A 22817-nucleotide genomic window follows, 5' to 3' on the forward strand; every position below is an offset into this window, starting at 1 on the left:
TCTCCATTGGAAAGAAATGATATTAATTACGAGTATGAGACCCAATTAGGGAACCCTTTAGGAAAAAAAAAATGACCGTTGTTCAGAGTCAAAATCATGGGCCGTCTCGCGAAGATCTTCGATCCGAACCTTCGCATCTACTCTCTCTTAGAGGATGAATCACGGCTTTCTCGAAACCCTACCCGCGCAGGAATAAGTTAATTGGAAAATTTTAAATTCCATTTTTTTAAACGTTATTGTATATATGTGTATGTTGTAGGATAAAAGCATAAAATCCCAACGGCCAACTTTTTAGATATTTCATAATCATAACGTAACATAATCATAACGTAAAGGTTTAGGGTTTATGTTGCTTTTTTTCATGGACACTTTTTTGTTATAAAGTTTTTTTTTTGTAAAATATGATTTATTATTTCTTTCATTTAATTTATAACAAAATAATAGGAATATGATTTTTGAATCACATTAAGAAATGTGAAGAAACTATAAAAAGGAAGAGACATTAATAGAACAATTAATTATGCATATGTGCTTATAAAAAAAATGATGCATATGTTATCAAATCCATTACAAGGCAAAAGCAGTTTTGAATTGATGAAACAAACAATTTAATCAAAATAGTGAGTCAAAATCTATGGTTACACTACAAATTTTTCTTAATGTCTCGATTTCCACTAGGAACAATACCCTTGTGACCATGAATGGGATTGATGGCTCAAGAGAAAGGGTTTTTTCGTACACTTAATTATCTCTACATTGACAGAATATATGTACTAGATTTGTTTATATATTTATTGGGTTGTATTTGCTTCTAGTTACACAAACAGACAAATGGCATTATCATCCACATTCCCTTCATTATCAATGTATCTATCAACAACAATCTTGATTTCTTGTTTTTCCCATCTGGATTTTGCACAAATATCTTGTTAATCAATTAGAGATGCCAAGAATGAGTGCGGCGACATTAGAAGTTGATCAACTCAACCAATTAGGAGACATTTTTGCGCGATTAGATATGGATTTCGATGGGAGCCTGACAACTCTTGAGCTTCCAGCACTGTTGAGATCATTAGGACTCAAGCCATCAGGAGACCAAATTCATGCCTTGTTAACAAACATGGACTCCAATGGCAATGGAACAGTAGAATTTGATGAATTGGTTAGTGTCACATTGCCTGACATTCAAATGAAGACATACTGGTCAATCAAGAACAACTCCTGGAGGTATTTCGATTGAGACGGGAATCGGTACATTAGCACAGCGGAGCTGGCAGGGTTTATGGCCAAGATGGGTCAGCCATTGACATATAGAGAGCTAAGAAAGATGATCAAAGAGGCTGTTATGAACTTGCATCTGTAATGGCAAACAACAGTTTAAAAGTTGAAGTTCATATATTTTCTTATAGTTTATGCATTTCATGCACTACATTATCAAGTATCAATTACAGACATTCTTATGACCTCCAAGCTACCAAAACATCATCTGTATAGTTTCCGCGCTTGCTTAAATAAATTCTCACATGAAAACCGGGAAGGACTGGACTGATTGTTCCTCAACGGGAACACAGTCGAAGACAATCTCCTGCAACCATGTTAATATGGAGAAAATTTTATGAAAGTGCTATGTATCAACGCTCCTCAAGCTTCTCTCGCTTGCGCTTTTGGATTGAACTTCAAAACGAGCTGTGTAACCTACAGTTGTGTGTGTTAACGATCTCTGGCGCACCAGTTGACAGTACTCGGGATCCTCTGATAGGCCACTGCTTCTTGCCCACTGTATCATCTGATGATACAAGGGGAAAAACCTCATTTGGATAGTAGAGAAAGTGAAATATGGAATGAGGGAGCTGACTAGCGCAAACAGCGTCAGAAGCCAATAAGATGGGGCAGGTGCACAGGCTTCAATGAAAACTTGATAGGCAGTCGTTGAAATGTCAGGGTCAATGGCTCCGTACGCCAGTAGGAATACATACCAGAACATAATCCCACCCCAGATGAAGATATGCTGAATATAGGTGAAGTAATTGATCGATAGTGCCATTTGGCAGTTCACCACCCAAACAACGCAAGTGTACATGGTGGCCCCGAGGATCTCCAAGCCGACAACTTCTCCATCCTTGCGGAAGGCTTCGTGCTCCATGATACGAATGTTGAAGAAGAAGATGATGACAGCAGTCAATAATCCATTGAATGCCCAGCCTAGAATACGAGTCCAACTAAACAGGACATTTTGCACACCTTCTTGGTATAATAGAGGAAACTGAAACATTATATATATGTAAAAAAAATAATTACAACTGGTTCACTCAGAAAAAAGCGTAAGTTATTATTATAACATGCATGTTAAAGTTTCATAAAGTGAAAAGATTAGATAAGGGATCTACCTTGAGGCAAAACCGAGCAGAGACATCCTGGTCAAAGACTCCCAGGGCAATTACAGGAAGTGAAGTGAAGAAGACATTGTAAAGCGATAGAAACCAATCATTGTAAACGGTCTGGCCAGAGAATGATGCATATGCCTCATAAAAGAAGAGAGTGAAGCCGAAGGCGATGTTCTTGTAGAAAAAATAGCATATCTGCCATACAGGCATTCAATTGTCATATGAAATCATGCAGAGGATCTCAACATTTTGGGGTAAAGGATTTGATGATGATAATGATGATTTGGCCTTTATTCAAAAAGAAGACATCTTTGAAATCTTAAAGAACTAAAAACTTTTATCATCCTTTTTCCATTAAGTATGAAAAACTTATGAATCGATGGTGCTAAAACTAAATGGTACCATTGATGAGATCCTTCTGTAACACCAGTGTCCATGAACAAGAAGTAACCGCTCCAAGAAATGAAACTGTGCTATTGCAAAATCACTCGACATGACTGCCTGAAATATTGGCTAGCAGTTGTCAGCACAATGAACTTTCAACTTCAGAATCTCAAAAGATTATCATATGGGGGTCATATACAATGAAAATGATTGATTAGATAATCAATTTACCTGCATTCCTTCGAAACCACTGATACCAACTCCAATATCTGCTTCTTGAAGCATACCAACATCGTTTGCTCCATCACCAATTGCTAATGTTGTGTTGCCTGTTTTAGTTTTGACCAGTCTCGTAACCTGCAGAGTTCTTTCCAATTTTAGTGACAGCTTTCGGACCAGATTCTCCATATAATCTTTGCATCCAAGGGAAGATTAAGCACGCCCTTTTTCAGTGAGTACATTAAAATCAATGGAAGAGTATCTTTTTTGGTGCGTGAATAAATGACTCTATCACCATTCACAGCGCTGGTGGAGAAGGAACTGGGATGTGGGGGAAGGGGTCACTGTAGTGGGGAGGAACAATCACATATGCTCTTCTGTTTCTAAAGTCGAATTTCATTAAAATCTTGATTAACACCTGACAAACTAAAAACTGATATAAAAAACTAATGTAACTTACAAGTGCCTTCTGTTTAGGAGATGAACGGCAGCAAATAACAGATGCACAGCCAATAGCAAGCTCAAGAAAGAGGTCCCTGAGATCAACTTCTAGGGCATAAGTTAGTGATGTTCCATCAATGATCAAAGCTAATGCCTCAGAGCTTTCAGTTGACGCTGCCAACAATTCTTTTCCGTTACTTAACTGATGGAGAATGCTTGCCTTAGATGCCTAAAGAGTTGTCAAAATTTCATCAAGTTATGTTGTGAGCACATCTTCTGCAATTAATGTGACTAAGATTGCAAATGCTAAGCCATTGAACTATATGTTGTGTCCTCTTCGAGTGTAAGTTTGCTCATGTATCCAATCTTGTCGGGGTTCTGAAATGAAGAATGAGTTTGGCCCCCTTGTGAAAGAAGAGTAAAAGTTCTACTTAAATGGTTAAATATAACCTTTTTGGCCAGCTTGTGAGAAAATGGTGCATCATAGTATGGCGTTTTGCAGTGTATCACAGATAGATGACAAATAGAAATTACCGCAGTAACAGAAGACTTGTCTTCAGCATTCTCGAGTGCTTTAATTTCTGGTGTCTCCAAGTTTATTACCATCTGTTTCATTCCTTGTCTAAGCAAACTACAGGCATAGCTGCCACATTTAAACAAAAGATCAGAAACGTTGTTACAGTGGTTGTCAGCATCTATTGATGAAGATTTATGTCTATGAATTTTACCCAATGTTGATTGCTGTTTCCATCTTATCGCCAGTCAAAACCCATAACTTGATTCCAGCTTGTGCAAGCTTGTCAATACATTCAGGAACCTGTCAAAAATAGCAGGAAAAAATACTCAAATATTTAATCCTATAACCAAACACCAAAAATGACAAAACTAATGAGCAACTGGGAAGGGGAAAAAAGGAATCATATTGCTTAAACAAGTGTTAGGGGTGATATATTTGGCCTAAAAACTAATGGACATGTTTTGTTATCTAGCATCAAACTTGTTGGATTTCAAGTCATATCTGTTGTATCTGCGCAAAGTGCCCATGTGTGTACCTTCGGTCCATGAGGGTTACTTGACTTGTCTGTAAGTGGTTGTTATCCAACAGTGTGGGTAGGATGCTACCAATTGCGATTGCTCAATTCCCACACTCCCAAGGAGTTATATGACTTTGTGTAACTATTTATCGGGGTTATTCCAATGAGAAACAGACTCTAGAAAAATCAACTAATCATTTGATCTTAATAAAATAAGTGTGAGTGTGCAAGAAACGTATATCGTGAGCACATTTGATCCATGACGTTCAAAAATTAGTTATGAGGTTGAGATAATATTTCTCCAAACAACTTTTGCATCCACAAAAAAATTGATTTTGTTGTGATGCTAATTTACATGTTTAAGACTTACCCCGTTTTGAAGCTTATCCTCAACAGCTGTAGCACCCAGAAGAATCAAGTCCTTCTCAACTTCTTCCGCCACTCTCTCAATCATCTCCTCATGCTCTACACTCACTGAGTTCTTTGCCTTGGCGAATTTCTCATTGAAGTCACTGTACTCTTGCTCATCAAGCTCACGGTATGCAAGTACCAACGTCCTTAGTCCAGCTTCAGCATACTCGTCTATGTGCTCCTTGGTTTGCTCTTCAAATTGTCTTCCATTTTCTCCAAGTCTTTCAAACATGACACTGCTCTTGTTGGGATAAAAGATAAAAAAAAAATAATGTAATAACCGAAGCATGTCTTTATCAGGAATAGAAAAGCAACTAGCCAAATATCATGCTTCTTGAATAATTTCAGCAACAACGATGAGCACTGTTATAGGTACCCAGCATATGCTGTCCTTTCCTTTATGATGATGGGGAAGGCAATCCTTGGAAGAGATGGATCAGTATTACAAATTGATAAAAGAAGTGCATAAAGGCACAAAAAAAAAAAGATGAGAGAGAAAGAAAATTAATCCATACATTCAAGTTTTGGCTACTTTTCCACTGCCTAATTAGGGACCTTAGAAGGACCAGCCTCTTAACAAAAGTCCAGCCTGGTAGTATGGAGTTCACCACTCCCGGATGAAATCAGTTACAAAAGGATAATCAAACTCATACTCAAAATAATCTTGTAAGCCTTAAGCTCATGTGCAATTACTAACCTGTCAGCACCTTTACAAAGTAGTAGCAGCTTTCCATCCTCGTCTTTTACAATCACAGACATCCGTTTCCTTGAGCTACTAAACTCGATGATATTTAAGAGTTCATAAACTCTGCAAAAATGGAGAAAGAAAATTCGCGATAATGAATCTTTGAAGAGAACATACTTAAAATATCACCTTGCTACTAAATGCTAAGGGATAGCAGCAAATAGATTATCAACAAAACAAATCTGAACTTTTAAAACATTAGAGGATATCGAAATGCAATGGACTGACCTTTTAACTTTCACACCAGATTGCAGATCCAACTCATGCAGTGAAATGCTTGTTTGAGTCCTCTCATAAAATTCAAACCCAAGTTCTCTTGCTGCAATCACAAAAGCTGCCTCATCTGGTGATTCGGCCTCATATGAAATCTTCCTAGTTTCGTCATCAATTTCTGGTATTGCAGTGTGGCAAATGGCCAGTAATCTTAAAAATTTCTGAATTACATCTGCACGAGGTTCATTGACCCAACGACCATTCACAATCCTTTCATCAATAAAATTGAATCCTTTTACGGATGGCTTTTCCATAGAAAAATCCTCAGGGTGCGCCTCGATCTCTGACATCTCTTGAGCCAAAGGCAACCCTTTTCGCCTGGCCAAAGCTCTCTCAACCTCAGTTACACCACGACCATAGGAGGTCCCAGCTATAGAACACTTCACATATTCCATGGAGTTGCAAGTCAAAGTTCCTGTTTTATCGGAAAGAATAATATCAACTTGGCCAAGTTCTTCATTCAAATTTGAGGTACGGGCCAGTGCTGGCTTGTCAGCTTCATCATAGTACATTAATATATCTTGGTTGATGAAAACACTCTGAAGGAATTTTACAATCTCTATTGATACATACAAGGATATGGGAATTAAGTATCCATACAACATTACAGCAGTCAGAAAATGCAGAGCTGCTGCAAGTACTGGTCTTTTTGGGCCATAATATATTGTAGTTTTATCAGGTCTGAGATACCATCTTGTCATCCTTCCATTCTTTATATCATCCCCAGTTGCAATCCCAAAGAAAATTGACCCAATAAAAGACATGAAGACCAGCATGAGAAACAAGAAGTAGACAATCTTATCCATCCTCCTCTCAATTTTGCTTCTCTTGGAAGGAGGTGCAGTTGAATTTTGAATAACTTTAGTATCATGACCTGTAAAGATTACAACCCCATAAATGCAATCCGTATTTCGCAGTTTTGAGTCCCTAAGCAGAAGCTGCTGAGGTGTAAGAGGGAATTGTTGTTCCCCAAGTTCCATATTGCCCACAAAAGAGTATAAGTTTGCATTTGGATCTTCGCATCTAATAATAGACCTGAAATTCAGGAAACTGGAGTCTTCATGCAGGTTTGAAGCTGCTTCCAGAGCTTGTTTTAGTTTCAAATTGGTCTCTCCATCAAGGTTTGTTGTCTCGACATAACAAATTCCATCCTCATAACTTGATGAAAGTAATATCATATCAGCAGGAAAAAATTCATCTTTTTCCACCTTTACTATGTCCCCAACTTTCAAAGTCATCCATTTAGAATGCTCAAAAATACCATCAACATAATGCACTAGAACCTTTCTATTGTTTACTTCAATATCCTGATAACATGTGCCAAGACAATATTATTAATTGAAGATCAGCGGCGAAACTTGAATAGAAGAAAGTTAGAAAATCGAAAACCAGTTGCAGTTCCTAAAGAAAGAAATCAAATCTTCCAGTAAAATTGAGGAAACAAGTTGCATAAATTTAACATTAGATTCTGCATCTCCAAGGCTATATTGTGCTGAGAATGTCAATCAAACCAAGAGTGATACCTATTCAGCTATTTATAATTGATAAGCTTCAATTACATACTAAATCGGAGAAAAAATATTTGCAAGTTTAGAATGTGTAAGTGAACTCTTCTTTACAGAAGTACCGTCCAACCATGCTGCACCACAACAACCGAGCAACCAAAAACTTGAAAACAGTGAAAATTTGTATCAATCTTCTTTGGAATATGCTACCTAAAGCATCCTAATAGCATAATGTCCATTAAAGTAATTTATAATTAACCGATTTCCAGGACTGGATGCCAAATGAATCTAGCATTTTAAATGAAAAGCACTTTAATAAGATGTAAAGTAAGCAACAGATAAATATAAAGGGCCAGAAAGTTGCATTGAACTTGCATTATTCAACAAAGTGCACCTGCTTTTTTCGCCTCCAATCTTCATGAGCCTCTTTCCCCATTGTAACTCCGATCACGACAACCAAAGGAAGAACATCGCTCAAAGCTGAGTAAGGAGAAAGAGGCGTGAAAGACAAGATTGCACAGATGAGGAAATATATATTGGCAACCCTCCTGAACTGCTCAAACAAAGATTTTGGGAAAAAGGTTGCAAGTGTATACTTAGTAGTTGTAACATAATTATCTCCATAGTTGAGGAGACTAGCATCGAACCCTTCAGGATCGTTGCAGTAGACTACCCTCGAGAAGCCAGGCCCCCCAATCAGTGAATGATCACTTTTGAATGATGCTTTCCCACATGAGAAGGCATGTATTCTGTTCAAATGTTGCTTCTTTCTTCTGCCACCAACCATTCTGTGTGACTACAAATTCCAATCTCCAGACTCTAAGAATACATACACAGGCACTCAATGCCACCAATTAGCTGCTTCTGGGTAGATATTCGATGCTCCAATCGTACTCCCAAAAATCATCCCAGAAACCTACGCCCTCCAGAAATAAATACCCAACAAAAAACATTAGGCCAACAGGAACAGATTAAACTGGAGAAAAGAGTGGAAAAAGTAATAAGAAAGCTTGGTCACTGGTCAACAAATCCCATCAACTTCAATGTAAGGCTCAAAGCTTTGAAAAGAAAGAAGAAAAGAAACCCAGAGGAGAAAGTCCTGAAATCTAGAGCCAAAAAAGAGTAAATACCCACTTCAACATAGGAAGATCACATGAAACAGGACCATGTAAGCAAAGCTAATTCAATTGTTCCAATTTCTACTTTCTTTTAATCTTTTTAGCCTACAAGATGTGGACGAGAATGCTATGCCTTCCTTTGACTTGTAGCTGGAAAGCCAAAAATAAATAAACGTGCTTCTGTGGTTTCGACTACCAACCCAGTCTCCTTCAGTGACAACAAATTGACGCATAAAAACAGTCTTTTCAACCCTTTTCTTCCCCTCACAAAGGTGAATAACAAATACCAGAAATCCCAATACTTAAATAAGTGGAAAAGTTCACACCTTTAAGGCTTTAATCCACTGCGAGAAGTGAATCAATAAACAATTTAACAAGTCTGCTAAAAGGGTATACATACCATAAATATGCCCTACAAGGATGTGAGCTACCAAAGGCAGAGTCTTGAGTCGAATATGAAAGTAAAGCTGTGAAAGAGAATGAATTTAAGCAACGAACCAGACATTGGGGATTTTGGGAGTCAAGGTTCATCTTTATCAACCAAAGAAGTGAACCTGCAGAGAAATTGTAGTCCAGGGAGAAAGTAAAAGGATAGTTGGGAGAGAGACAGAGAGTAATAAATAGCAAGTAACCACCCATTTGTGCTGGAGAATGGAGATGAGGCTGTGTGTACGAAACGTCCCACAAACCCTTCCATTAATTGCTATCTGCCATTTTTGTTTATGGAAGAATTTCTTTCTTGTTTTGCTTCTTCTTCTTCCTCTTTTTGTTATTTCCATTTTCCAAGCCAGTAATAATTATTGTTTATTGTTTTTATTTCAATATTTTGACGTCATAAAAATGATAATTGGCGTCATAAAAATAGAAGAAAACATGCGTTTTCATTGTAAAATTACATTGGTGTGCCAAAGTCTTTTTTTTTTTACCAATGAGAGAGATGGATTAGAAATATATGTGTCCAAAGTTCGACTCCAACTATAAACATATTTCTTTTGAGATACTTCAAATAAAAAATTAGTGTTTTTTAATTGAATTACAACACAATTTACATGCAACAAATTATTATCTAAACCACATGAAATTACAACGTGTTTGCCTAATACATGTAATTTAAGATCTAATGCATGGACTCGAAGGTTTATTTAACAAACATCTTAAAGATAATAGTTATAAACGTCCGTGTTACAAAAAAATAACGAGATATTCATTCAAAACTCGAAACACAAATTACATTAAACCTTTCTTTACATTATAAATTATTAAATTCCAAGCACGAGTTTCACTTCCAAACAAATACAAGGTCATATTATTTACTATAGTGATTATTAAAGGCTGATGAATAAGTAGGAACAAGTGTATAACTTGATGCATGGCAACTTGATAAAAGAAACTATCTACTTAAATTTGTCGTTCGACTCGCGAATGTCAAATTTAAGATTTCGACACTTTGTTGATTCTAAAAACATACCAAAATAATTGAAATTTAAAGACGACTTTTTTTTTTTTTATTCAATCACGAATCTTGTTTCTCACAAGAGGTTACAATCTTTTAAGTAGAGAAACCTTAAATAGACTCTAAATCCCCCAATGGAAAATAAATATTTAAAAAGAAAGAATAAAAACTACTCTCAATAAAAAAGATATTTGATTATTAAAAGATCCTCCTTATAATGAAAAAAAAAAAAAAAAAAAACACCTGAAGACTAGGACGACTTTTTTAGCGCACATAGGTCAAAACTCCTTACTGTCTATCCCAATCCAAATACGACATAATTCGCCCTCGAATTCGCAATCTTCATCCGACTCATAACCCATCACCTAAATTTAGTGTGGAAAAAGAAATTAAAAGTCCTCTTAAATGAACATATTCTACAAAGACCATAACTTCCAAGAACAAAATGTATGGTCATTGCATGGTCCATGTTGTGGTGGAGGACCATGCATATTCAACTCTTTCAATGCCTAAATTAAAGTAGTTGGCATGGGAACACAACAAACAATATGACATTTGCGTCAGTCACGTGACTCACACATGATAGTTTGGTGGAGTGGAAGGGAAGGGAAGCTATGCTTTGCTTTCAAAAAACTGTCAGTAAATTAGCTTTCTTTTTTTTCTATAAATCTGAATTATTTTATTTATGAGAAGAATAAGAAACCAAAGAAATTAACAAAACTTGAAAATTAGCATCTAATAAGTGATATCACATTCTTAATCAGTCTAAGCTATTAATCTCTTTTATATTTCACAATATATTGCAATCATTCTTTTTGTTTTTTTTACTATTCAATCTGTTAAATACTTCAATACCCATCTCAAAAACTTCAATTAGTCAAAGACATCCCCAATAATATTTGCATTCCAAGGCTTCCTTCATATGTAAAACATTAGAAATGCAACATTATTTAGTACTAACCAAAGAACACCCTTGTGGCCATGTGTTGGGTGGTTTTAGTCCAACTTATTATGTCGTCTAGTGGGAAACTTCCTTTCGCACAGACCTAACGATATGAATTTAGACTCATATCAGATGTCAAAAAGAAAAGTTGTTCCCCTTATCTATGAGAAAGAGAATACATATAGCATTAGTCAATAAGCCAAGCTTTAGCTTCTTCTTGGGCTTGGAGAAGCCCAACTTGGCTCGACTTGTTTACCAAGAGATCCTGTTTCTCATGCCATACACTAGAGTTGCTTCATAGAATCTTTCTTAAGTCTTAACTTTAATCTCGCCAAATAGATAAAATATTACTCTTCAATTTGACAAAATAGTATTTTTCATCCCTCAATTATTGATCAGGTTTCATTTTCGTCCCTTAGCTATTTTTTTTCTCTTTTTCATCCCCTAACTATGGGACAATACCATGTTTATCCCTCGAATAAATCCGGCCATTGAAAAATCCTACATGACATCATATTGTTCGTCAGATCAGGTTTTTCCCAATCTCAATCTCACTTAAAAAGAAGAAAATGACACTTTTCAATAATTGAGGGACGCAAATGAGGAGAAAAAAAAAACTTAGGGAAAAAAATAAAACTCATTCCATAGTTAAGAGACGAAAAGTATCTTTTTGCCCATCAAAATTTTGTAGCGATTACTAAAGGAATAAAAACAATTGGAAAGAAAGAAAAAGGAACACCTCTTCTCATGCATTCTTCCTTCCTGTAATCCTGTTATTCATTTAACTTCAGCAGTGTTGTCCAAGGAGAACTGCTCAAGTTATACACTCCTGTCACATACCTGAAGATAGATAAATGCCCACAGCATGCTCGGCTATAATCAAGAAGTCCCATAAGCTAACTTTGCATCATCAACACTCAAAATAGCACCAAATATGCTACGACTACCAACTTAACAGTAATTCTAATATGATGTCATCCTAAGATCTTTAGACACAGTTTTAATTGCAGGGAAAGAAATCAGTTTCAATCTCTTCTCCTCCGTTTCTGTCTCTTTCCTTCTGCATGTCCTTTCCCCGTGTCACGATGAGAAGATCTACTAGGAGAGTCCCTGCTTCCATCTCTACGATGTTTTGAGTGTTTTCTGCTGCTCCTACTCTTCTCTCGGGAGGATCCTTTCTCTCTCCTTTTTGAGCTAGACTGGTATTGACTACGATGATCACTGGATGAAGAATCAGTATAAGTATCCCTGCTTCTATGTTGTCGCCTCCTTGAGTGTTTTCTGCTCCGGTCATCTTCTGAGGAAGAGCAGCTAACAAGATCTTGATGGTGAGAAGAGGGTGACTTACGTCTCCTATCCTCTCTTACCGCCATCTCCATATCAACTTCACCAGATCTTTTCTCAGACAAATTATTCTTCACATATTTTCTATTACTTATTGGCAAATTATCATCAATGTGCTTACTTCTTTGGGTTTCAAGTTCTTCAGATACCTTCAGGTCGTGCAACTCCTGTTTATTTCCAGGAGTTCTGCCAGGAGCACTGCGATCGGAAGATGACATAAGTTTAGAAGGCACTGTATTAGCACTTCCTCCATTGCCGTTGTTAAGTTCTCTATGAGGACCAGGAGTAGTGTCTTTATTTGCTGAGTAAGGTGGATCTGGGGGAACCTCTAGGCCAAGTTCTTTGCCCAATGATTCCAAAAAGTCGCCAGCTATCAAACGGCTTAAAGTGTTACTAGCTGCTTCAATCTTCTTCTCTGGATCGGCCTTGTTGACAATGGAGGTTTCCACTTCGTCATCAGAATCATCAGAGAATATGGCCTGCAAATAAATGATGATCATTACCCACAGACGGACAGAGTGCAAGGAATCTGTTATAAGGACAGTGTGCATCCACAATTCAAATTGATAAATTAGATAGAAAAACTTAAAAGGCTCTCACAAACGGAATTGTATATTCTCAATCACTTTTGATTCAAACAGCAAACTAATATGACGGCAGGTAATGACCTCATTCTTTTTTTTCTTTTTCTTTTATTCAAGTTGGAACTAACAGTTTTTTGAATGGGAACTTGGAAGTGGGAATTAACAATTAAAAGTTGGTGCTTTACTATGTACAAACTTAGCAAAGTTACCCTAGTGTGATACTATCAAGAAAAATAGAAATAACAAGTTATTTAGATAAGCAAAAACATAAAACTTTGTAACAGAACTGCAAAAGCAGCCCAAGAGTAAATATTTCTATTATCTATGTTGACTTGATCTGTCATCTGCACTGCATTCAACTCAACCATAAAGGGTTAGGGTTAAGGATTATAGGAAGAACTCAAAGTATACGGATTTCAAATGTTGTTTGATAAATATGAAGAAATAAGATGGCAAGTAGAATATCAAGTACTTGAGATATTTAGACAAGCAAAAACATAAAACTTTGTAACAGAACTGCAAAAGCAGCCCAAGAGTAAATATTTCTATTCTCTCTGTTGACTTGATCTATCATCTGCACTGCATTCAACTCAACCATAAAGGGTTAGGGTTAAGGATTATAGGAAGGACTCAAAGTATACGGATTTCAAATGTTGTTTGATAAATATGAAGAAATAAGATGGCGAATAGAATATCAAGTACTTGAGAGATTCGAAATATGTTCCATGGCATAGGTTATATGAAACAGGGTTCTTGGAATGGACTAACTGAAGGAACCATATAAATCAGAAAATGAAAAGTTCCAGAGGATGTAAGAATAGTAAAAGCAGAAAAAAGAAAGAAAGAAAAAGAAGTTAATTGGATGGGATGGGTCTGTGCCGTGATGAAAAGACATCAAGAAAGAACCATCAAGGACAAAGAAAGGGACTCAAAAGAAAAAGAATTCAGTTGTATGCACAATTTCTAATGATCAATAATGGCAACCGAAAAGCATTTTGTTGTCGCTGAGATATTCAAGGCATGGTTTTGTAGTTACATGAAAAATTAAAACGAAAATAAAAAAAAGGTGGGCAAGGGGGAAGAAGAGAAAAAGAATGGGAAATTTGCGTTGTATCAACTGTTGGGCTAGTGAGACAGAGAGAGAGAGGGAGCAATGCAATGATGCTACAAATGACTGCCATAAGTCCATTAACTCTGGGAAGAACCAGCTTACAATTATTAAAATTAACAAATATAATCCTATATCAAAAGAAGTACCTTGTAAAGGTCAACTGGCCTCTCAACATTTTCGGCTTCTACCGGCTCCAATTCAATTCCCTGGTCAGTAACTTCTTTACTTTGTTCTTGAGCTTCATATATAGCCAGAGGAAATTGGTCTCTATTTGCAATGGTTTCTTCCACATTTTTGGCTTTCAGAGAATCTGATGTGAATATTAAGGAATCCATCTTGCTCCTCATCCGCGGAGCTGGTGGTGGCTGCAAATGGCAACAAATTTGTTTTAACTTTACTGTTTGGAGAAGTAAACACAGTGTGGCAGCTTCAGTCGTGAACGTAGTACTAAGTGATAAAAACAGGAAAATTGACTGGAACAAAAAAGGATAAACATCATCAATATCATTGAAGCCTTTGTCCCAAATAGTTTGGGCCGACTACTAGAATCGACAAGAGAAATCAGCCAAGTTCATGGATTCTCTTTCACCATTCCTTAATATCTAAAGCTACACTCTCCACTAATCCTATCGAGCCTATATCCTTTCTTACTATTTCCATCCGTGTCTTTTTTTGGTCTCCGTCTTCTCTTTGTACTATCTCCTACATCAACTTTCTCAATTGCAACCACTATTTCTATGTGGGCATGCTCAAATCATCTAAAACAATTTTCGGAATTCATATCTTCAGTCAGCGCTACCCCCACCCTTCATTGTTTAGGCATGTCATCTTTTTATAGGCCAACATTCCTGACCATTCATCATTGCAGGGCAAATAATATATTCATAGGATTTACCATGCAACTCCAAGGATATTCTTCAATGGAACAAGTTTCCAATTTAGACATCAGTTTAAAATTCTATTAGCTACATCCTTCATTAGTCTCTCCTCACTCTGAAATAGAAAACAATACAATATATTTAGAAATACACCTTATTACTCTTTTTCCCAATTTTTTTTTCTCCTTACCCTTTCTGTGTGTCCATAAGTGAGGGATTTGATGAATCATGAACCTTTTTAGTAGATAACAAGTGAACTATTTTAAATGCCAGACACACAAAGGATTCAATAATACAAAACTTCATTCAGAAAGAATTTCAATTATAAAAAACTCTGTAATGATTATTCACTAATAAACAAGTTCTAGGTAAAATGTAATAAAGTCGAAACATTTCTGACCAGCAGTCAACAAGGAAAGCAAAACATGTAATCATACCTTGCCCATATAAGGATCAATGAGATCAAAGCGCTTGCACAGAATAGGTGAAGGGCGCCATTGAAACTCTTCCCTTTTTGGGTACATTTTCTTTGCCATTAAATCCTCAGCTTCAGCATCTTTAATTTTCTGTTTAAAAAACTAGCTTAAGAGTTCATGTCTACATATGTACCATTTACACATAAAACACTAGAGTTATCACACCTAAAATATACCTCCAATCCACCAGAAGTGAACTGCATCCCTCCAGCAGCGGAAAACTCCATCAGCTGCACTGAAGATAGATTGCTTTCCTTCCCCAATTTTGCTTTTTGTATTGCCTCAGCTGCAGCCTCAAAGTCCAATCTCTCACGAGCACGAACTGCTTCTGACATGTTATTAATGCCACCAGAATCAATGGTGCGAAGACCTCCTTTGTACTTCTCTTTGAGAAATAGTTCAAATCTTTCTTGCTTTGCGGGATCATCTTTGAAAGGCTTTGCGATTTCAAGCAACTCACCCTGTGTGATAGAAAATAAAATAACAAGCGAAAAATGAGAAATGCATCAACTTTACATTTCTGTAGAAGGTAAAACCACAAGAAGCATACCTTAGAATATAGAGCAAAAGGAAATTCGTTACAAAGATTTAGTAAACAAAAGAGAGGACAATGAAAGAAATAAGCAACTTACAAATGAAGCAGCTTCAGTAAATGTATTTGAAAGATTGAATTGGAGATTCACAGTATCCGCAGGAGCAACTGAGGCGCTAGATTCCCTTGAGCTTCTCTCCAAAGGCCTCTCCCCCAAAATTTTGCCACGGCTCTCTGCAGTCATCTTTTGCACGCTGGGAGTCGATTTCCCATCCAATGCCAGCTTTGACTGATTACTACGTTTCTGTTGCTCCTCCCACAATTTCATCGCATAATAGTCATGTCCATTGCCACCACTCAAAAAACTAAATAACGGGTTCGACTGATTCTTCTCTTTGCATATATCCTCAAACAATTTACCACAACGAGCTACTAAAGTTGCAACTCCATCTATGAGGACCTTCAGACTATTATCCTCAGGAGGGTTAACCTCCAGGGGAGGGGGAACAGCATACTTGTCATCAGTCACAAGAGGACCAAGAAATACATGGCGAGGCACAAAATCCTTTGGTATTACTGGAGGGTTAAACCTGGAGAATAGTTTACCAACAACAAATAATAATTAGATGCAGACAGAAAACAATAAAAGGAAAGTAAAAGTACATGACTTTACAAGTTAGTACATAATACAAATGCACTTGTACACCCATGTAGACCATATTTTTTAGAATGCCCAATCTCACACACCACATAAACCTGAATAGTGATGCAGATGTATCATTTTCACCCCTCTCATTTACACCAACACATGGAGGCATTTATTTCTCAAAATTACCCATATTTTAATAATTCTAGAAAAAGAAATAAATTGCAGTTGGTTTGATAAAGATCAAGTACATTGTCTATCTGGCTCGAATCAATTCACCCAAAAAGGTCTATTACATCGGTAATTTGAAGTAATATGCAACTGATGCACAGCATTGAAGATGTCATACATGTGAATCTTCCAATTACCTCTCCTGCTGGTAATCAGAATTTGAAGCAACTCTAAATCCAGGAAGAACACCTGGCTCCTTCCAAACTAATTTCTGCTTATCATCTGTACTTGATCTTGAGGGTTCTTCAGGTTCTTGAACATAAGCATCACTCAGGTCCTCTGAAAGTCACCATAATAATTAGCATGAAAACAAAATCCTTTAAATTAGTCGTTTATATAATTAAAATATATATATATGCAACACAAACCCTTGATTGAAAAATGAATGATACAAGTATGCATCATAGGACGCAGATAATACTGATTTGCAAATATGCAAATATGCCACTTTAGAATCTAATTAATGAGTGAACAGCAGAGAAGTAGTAACTTTTAATGATGATTGAGATCAACCGGAGATGATAGCCAGTTCTGGAAAACCAAATTGAGCTCTTGTTTTCTAAAAGCATAATCATGCAACAAAGCTACAGGTTTTATATAAAAACTACATGAAGATAAATACCAAAAAAAACACATGACAATTGAAGGAGGAATCATAGTAATAGAAAGCTGTTTCAGTCAGGCAACAATTTTTTCCCAAATAAGAAAGCAACTCAACAACTGACATAATCCATCATATTTTGAGTTGGTGATTCTTTGCATGATCCAACTCTAGGGCTGGCCAGAGAGCACTTGTGCCCCCTTTTATTACCAGCACAAGTTAGACTTTAGTATAATATGAGAATTACAACCAGAATCATGATTCTATTAAATATTAAATGAAGGTAAAGTGCAAAAATACTAACCAGCGGCATAGATATCCTCGTCCTCGGCATCATACTCTTCAAGGGCTCCAATACCAAAACCAGAAGCAGCCTTTCCTGCTGATAAATCATAGCTAATAAGTTCAATAAAACTAGAAAAATAAAGTAAACTCATGAATAAGTGCCAAAAGAAAAATATAATGCAACAAACAAGCACGAAAAATGGGGACTAGCTAGATTATAGATCTTACACTTTAAACCAAAGAGACTCTCCTTTATTGACAGGGCTTTTTTATTCCCAGGTTCACAGTTACTAGATACACGTGATCTTTTCTTTTCTGAAAGAAAGGAAAGTAGGAAACTGCAAAGTTATCATTGCATTTGCAGTGACCACAGAGTTAATAAAATGAGGTTCACTTCAAAGATATACATACCCCTGAACTCAGGAGCATGATTAAATGGATCATATCCTAAACCGTGCAAATCCTGCTTTGGATTGAGCACAAAAAGCTGTAGGAAGAAAATGAATTGTACAAAATTATCAATGTATTTAAAAAGAAAACTTCAGAAGTATCACTCTTATCAGTATATAACCAGAAAATAAATTATACTAAATTTCCCGTGCTCGAACATTCCTATGATCCTATCTTCGGCCACTTGCGTCCCCCAAGTAGTAAGTCAGGGAAAATGCTCAGTTGAGACAACAAGCATCTTCAAAAGACATTCTAAATAAGAATAATCCTAAAAGGCAAAAAACTTTTTTTAGGAATCCATCCAAGATGGCCACATTGGACCCCACCCTACATGGTAAACCCTGAGCACGTGAGTCCCACGTCCCACATACAGCAAGCAATTATAGATTTATAGGGCCTTCAGCCCATGGGATAGCTCCAAAGAAATTTGCTAGAAGTGGGACTTGAACCTAGGACCTCTTGCCTTTGCCAAGAGTTAATCATGTCAACTTTACCACCCAACCAACTCCCTTGGAGTTGACTCAAAAATTATTTTAGTTATAACCAGTCGCAATGTATGTTAACCGGAAGCATTGTGCCATGTCAACGACTGGATAAAATGATGCAATCACATCTTATGAAGACGAATCTTACAAGATTGGCACCTGATGCAAGAATCCCCAACAGGACTTTTCAATCTTGAGAAATAATATAGTTTTTATTTTCTTGTCTAAGGAATATCAATTTCTAATATTTCCTCAAATTCTATGAAACATGGGAACTTTAACTCTCTCCTTTACAGGCCAAGGATACTGGCTACCAATTCCCCATCTCCTCTTTTGATAAGATTGATGACCATTAATGTCTCAGGTGGGCATAAGGTTTTTTCCATTCAATTTTTTTTCTAAAAAAAAAATTAAAAGCATCTATTCGAATCTCTCTCTCTATCTATGTTACGGTTTGTCATAATTTCTGAAAATGTAGAGTGTAGACAATTTTATTAAGAGTTTCAGTCATGACGTTAAGGGCATATTTCTGCATAACGAAACTACAAATAGAATCATCAAGAAAAAACTCCTTACTGGTGTGCTTTGAGAAGCGGGCACATCGTCCTTAACAGTATGCTTCATGAAACTTTCTAAATCATCCTCAGCCAGTTCAGACTCTGCAAGATGTGCTTTTGCATCATCAGAAGACAATGCTAGAAAAGCTTTTCTGGCTTCTCTGCGAACATCTGTAATAGAATTATTAGAATAGCAAAGCCATAGTAGCTTCAAGAAAATCAAATAATTCAAAGCAGAGGAGCCATATTAAGTTGTTTCTAGATTAGCAAAAGACTCTTAAGTATATGGCATGCTATTCACTGTGTCCGCTGTGTGTGTTTTTTTTTTTGGGGGGGGGGTGCTGGTTATCTATATAGTGTTAACTCAATAACTTAGAATAAAAATTAAGATTCGACAATCTCAAGGAAGGTGGAAAAGGGACCCAGAGAATCCCTGCTTTTGCAGGTCACCAAGGGAAGCGACCCAAATATAATCATTTACAAGGAATGAGATCTATTCCATCAAAAATAGTATTTCCATCTACATTGCATGCTATTGCTATACTGCATCAAAAATAAAGAAAGATAGCCATTTATTGTTCAAACATCAAAATGACTTTAGAAGCCTAGAAAAGCCCCATCTTTCCTTTCTTTCCAATTTTCCTTTGATGAAGCGGGATGGCAAAACTAGTTTGCTCCCTTGCTGCCTTAAGTTCCTCAACTGGACCAGCCACTGTCCAACTCATCCCCATAAGTTGCAAAACCTTCCTAAGGTACTGACCCAATCACAATACAAACTTATATGTATTAACAATAAGAAGCATTGTCAAAAACCTCCTCATGAAAGTTGTTTGGCTCTAATTAAAGCCGGAGATCATTTCCATGTAAATTCAAGTTGCCAATTAACGCAATCAAGTAACATCAAATGATCAAATACAAGCAGTACGAAGCCAAATGAAATACAGAAGTATAAGGACATACCATAGAGTGAATTTGCATGTGAATCCTTAATTGATCTACCACGGCGCCATCCCATCTTCAGCAGCAATTTCTCACCTAATAACCGCAGGTGGAAGTTAGAGTTCTAAAATTTACCCCAGTTCGCAAATATGATATTATAAATTAACTGAAACACACCAACGGACTCTGTAACTGGAATAACTATTTCAGCAGGAACGGGTCCTGGAATAGCTGATGGCCTGCAACAAAAAAAAATAAAAACACAAACAAGCTCAGGAAATGAATATGTAAATATAAATGCGGTATGTGTGTAATATTGGATGTTTTTACAATAACATAACCATAATCTTTAAAAAAATTCCGGAATACTAAACATTTCACCGGCAAACTAGTAAAAGAAACCTGCTCTGTTGTTCCTTCTCAGCTTGTTTGCGAGCATATTCAGCAGTTGTAAACCCGAATGTATCAAACTGAGAAGATGTACCCAACTGACCTTCCAAGTCCTAATATGCAGAAGGCAAGAGAAATAATTAAAGTTGATGCTTTAATATTTGAGGTAATCATTAAGAATATAGCTTTTTCCGTATCATACAACGAGATATATGATGAGACCATGAAACATAACTTTTTTCGCCTTTTGGATATTTTAGCAAAAGGGTGGAAACAATCACTTTTTTAACAGCGAGGACCTTTATTAGTAATATTTTTCAACACCTTAGAGTGATTATCCCAAAATCCAAAGAAGTTCAAAAATTTTCAACTAATAACAAGCTCTATGCCTCTATCAAAGTAGTTCAATATATTGCCCAAATTTGGTTAGTGCCGAATCATTTACAATTGAAACTTGGCAGAAAAAATACGTTAAAATGGTGGGATCACATACAGCTCTTTCATCCTCATCCAGAAAATTAAGAATGCTTTGCTGTTTGACTTCAGCTCTGTTTTTCCGAGACGATGTAAATGACTGAGGAGTCCATCCTGTAAATTTGTGTCAAGGAGTCAGTCTATAAGCTGTGTTAAAATTTGAAAACATAGGAAATAGTTTTATTTTAGTGTAGTTAAAGATATATACCCTCTTTTGAACCAACTGTATTGTAATAACCAGCAGAATATCCTCCTGTAAATGCTCCATGAAACCTTCTTCGTCCTTCTTCATCTCTAACCTGAAGGAATGCAAATTCCCATCCACAAAAAGGGAAAAAAAAAATATTGAATCGGGGTAAGACAATATAGCATTATTGAAGGCATATCACCGAAAGTTCCAGTGTTTGCCAATAATGCAGTCTGCAGTCGGTAAGCAACCCTATATATTGGGATCATTTGCCATTAAAAATAGAATATGCATAATTTCATTTTAGATGGCGGCTCTACTAGAAAATTGCAAGTAATCTCCAACAGCAATATGAGGATTCAGTTTTGCATAACAAAAAAGTCCAAAATTCAATCACCCCTTATCTTACCGTTGTCTACTAATCAAACCACCAGAGTAAAAGCTGCTAATAGCCTCATAACAGAAAGAAGGGAAAAAAGAACAAAATCAACAATTAGGGTAATGAAACAGAGTGGATGTCTCGTTTAGGGTAAAGATATACCTCTTGCTTCCAGGAAGGTAGGGTTCGCAGTTGACCCGAGACCTCGGCGAGGGCTTTCTTCTTGCGGCTGGTGTTCCCTTCCTCGCGCTCTATCGGTGTACCCACGAAAACAAAATCCTCTTCGTCTGAATCCATTTTAGCGTTTCTAGGGGTGAGGTATAAAAGCTTCGATTGCTTCCAGCAACGGAGGCTCTCCTTTTTTGTAAAGGCCGTAGCAGAATCGAGAGGGAGAGAGAGGGGAAGATATTATCACCTGCACCGCGCAGAGCTATGTCAATGCTTGAATTTGATTGGACAATCACTTCTGACGTGATTCATATTTTTTGACCGTTTGTGAAAAAAATTTCCCAAAATCCTTAATTTTTTGTTGGGGTAGTGTACGAGAATTTGTGTTTTGATAATATGGTCATATTGAGAATGTATTTTGTTGATGTGATTGGTGTCAATGGTATAAATTTGGTTAGTTTATTTTTATGTAATAGAGATGGAGCTCGATATTGATTTTTGTGTAAAAATGTGAGTGTATTAGTGACGGGACTCACATGTAGAGCAAACATGGGGCATGAGCTTTGTCATTTCCCTTGTTTATGCAAGCAAATTTGGACCAACAAAAGTACATCATTGTGGTGCACTTTGAAATTTGAACTAGTTGGGCCATCAAAAGTTCTCCGGGCTAACAAAAGTGCACCATTGGAAGTGCTCTGAGATTGAGGATGTGGGCTCTAAATTAAACTCAATCAAAAATTGAAATGGTTTAGGTTGAGATAAAATCAAGAGAAAAAACTAAAATAAATAAGTTTAATATCTCAAAAAAAATAGGATCAATATAAAAGATAAAACTTATCTCTATTTTTTCTTATATATTAATGTTATCAAGCATCTCACTATAAATGGAATATCTTGTTTCATTCTCTACACCAACCAAAAGAAAAAAAGAGGGAGTTCTCGAAAAACTTGCTTTAGTCATTGAGAGAAGAAGTACAAATATTTTCTCTCACGTTTTTGGAGCCACACATGAAGAGTTGCTGCCGAATAAGAGCCGATGGCAAATAGGAGTTGCTGTCAAGTAGGAGCACCAAAACAGTGCAAAAAGAATAAACTCTACTTGAGCAAATTTCTTCCATTTGGCTAAGTCAAGTTTCCACACTCTCCAAGTCAAATAAACAAGAAGTGTTTGGAAATCTCAAATCAAGTTT

The 22817-nt window shown here is 36.6% G+C and overlaps 2 protein-coding genes and 1 pseudogene across 4 annotated transcripts; 1 reads left to right on the forward strand and 2 right to left on the reverse strand.

Annotated features, from left to right (window-relative positions):
* Window positions 1-943: 943 nt before the first annotated feature.
* LOC119986969 lies at window positions 944-1363 on the forward strand (annotated as a pseudogene).
* Window positions 1364-1376: 13 nt separating this feature from the next.
* Window positions 1377-9267, reverse strand: LOC119987190 (putative phospholipid-transporting ATPase 9). 3 transcript variants are annotated; one of them, XM_038832000.1, is made up of 12 exons: window positions 9013-9267; window positions 7791-8319; window positions 5847-7198; window positions 5571-5681; window positions 4833-5109; window positions 4157-4245; window positions 3963-4071; window positions 3448-3657; window positions 3000-3125; window positions 2787-2885; window positions 2388-2579; window positions 1377-2263 (listed from the first exon to the last, which is right to left on the reverse strand). In XM_038832000.1, exons 2-12 carry the CDS (start codon window positions 8181-8183, stop codon window positions 1625-1627), a joined length of 3597 nt encoding a protein of 1198 aa, XP_038687928.1. In that variant the 5' UTR covers window positions 8184-8319; window positions 9013-9267; the 3' UTR covers window positions 1377-1624. The 3 variants fall into 3 exon arrangements, with proteins under 3 accessions (XP_038687928.1, XP_038687927.1, XP_038687929.1); XM_038831999.1 differs by having other exon boundaries at window positions 8915-9267; XM_038832001.1 differs by lacking the exon at window positions 9013-9267 and adding an exon at window positions 8531-8776.
* Window positions 9268-11612: 2345 nt separating this feature from the next.
* Window positions 11613-21881, reverse strand: LOC119987174 (G patch domain-containing protein TGH). The gene is made up of 16 exons (XM_038831981.1): window positions 21622-21881; window positions 21102-21192; window positions 20913-21007; window positions 20432-20532; window positions 20207-20268; window positions 20051-20125; window positions 19110-19261; window positions 18010-18085; window positions 17827-17913; window positions 17618-17695; window positions 16850-16991; window positions 15936-16425; window positions 15480-15764; window positions 15265-15393; window positions 14096-14314; window positions 11613-12733 (listed from the first exon to the last, which is right to left on the reverse strand). The coding sequence occupies exons 1-16, from the start codon at window positions 21754-21756 to the stop codon at window positions 11936-11938; spliced, it is 3015 nt and encodes a 1004-aa protein (XP_038687909.1). The 5' UTR covers window positions 21757-21881; the 3' UTR covers window positions 11613-11935.
* Window positions 21882-22817: the final 936 nt, after the last annotated feature.

The sequence above is a fragment of the Tripterygium wilfordii genome, chromosome 20 (genome assembly GCF_013401445.1).
Source record: "Tripterygium wilfordii isolate XIE 37 chromosome 20, ASM1340144v1, whole genome shotgun sequence".
NCBI lineage: Eukaryota > Viridiplantae > Streptophyta > Magnoliopsida > Celastrales > Celastraceae > Tripterygium > Tripterygium wilfordii.

What these genes read in the sequence shown, in the direction of transcription:
- LOC119987190 (XM_038832000.1), bottom strand. Translation starts at nt 8,183, where the DNA reads ATGGTTGGTGGCAGAAGAAAGAAGCAACATTTGAACAGAATACATGCC. An exon ending in AGGATAAGCTTCAAAACGGG is followed by an intron (nt 4,246 to 4,832) that starts GTAAGTCTTAAA and finishes TATTTTTGACAG; the next exon opens with GTTCCTGAATGTATTGACAA. An exon ending in GTGGTTTCGAAGGAATGCAG is followed by an intron (nt 2,886 to 2,999) that starts GTAAATTGATTA and finishes CCAATATTTCAG; the next exon opens with GCAGTCATGTCGAGTGATTT.
- LOC119987174 (XM_038831981.1), bottom strand. Translation starts at nt 21,756, where the DNA reads ATGGATTCAGACGAAGAGGATTTTGTTTTCGTGGGTACACCGATAGAG. An exon ending in TCCAGTTACAGAGTCCGTTG is followed by an intron (nt 20,126 to 20,206) that starts GTGTGTTTCAGT and finishes TGCGGTTATTAG; the next exon opens with GTGAGAAATTGCTGCTGAAG. An exon ending in ACATGCAAATTCACTCTATG is followed by an intron (nt 19,262 to 20,050) that starts GTATGTCCTTAT and finishes ATTCTATTACAG; the next exon opens with ATGTTCGCAGAGAAGCCAGA.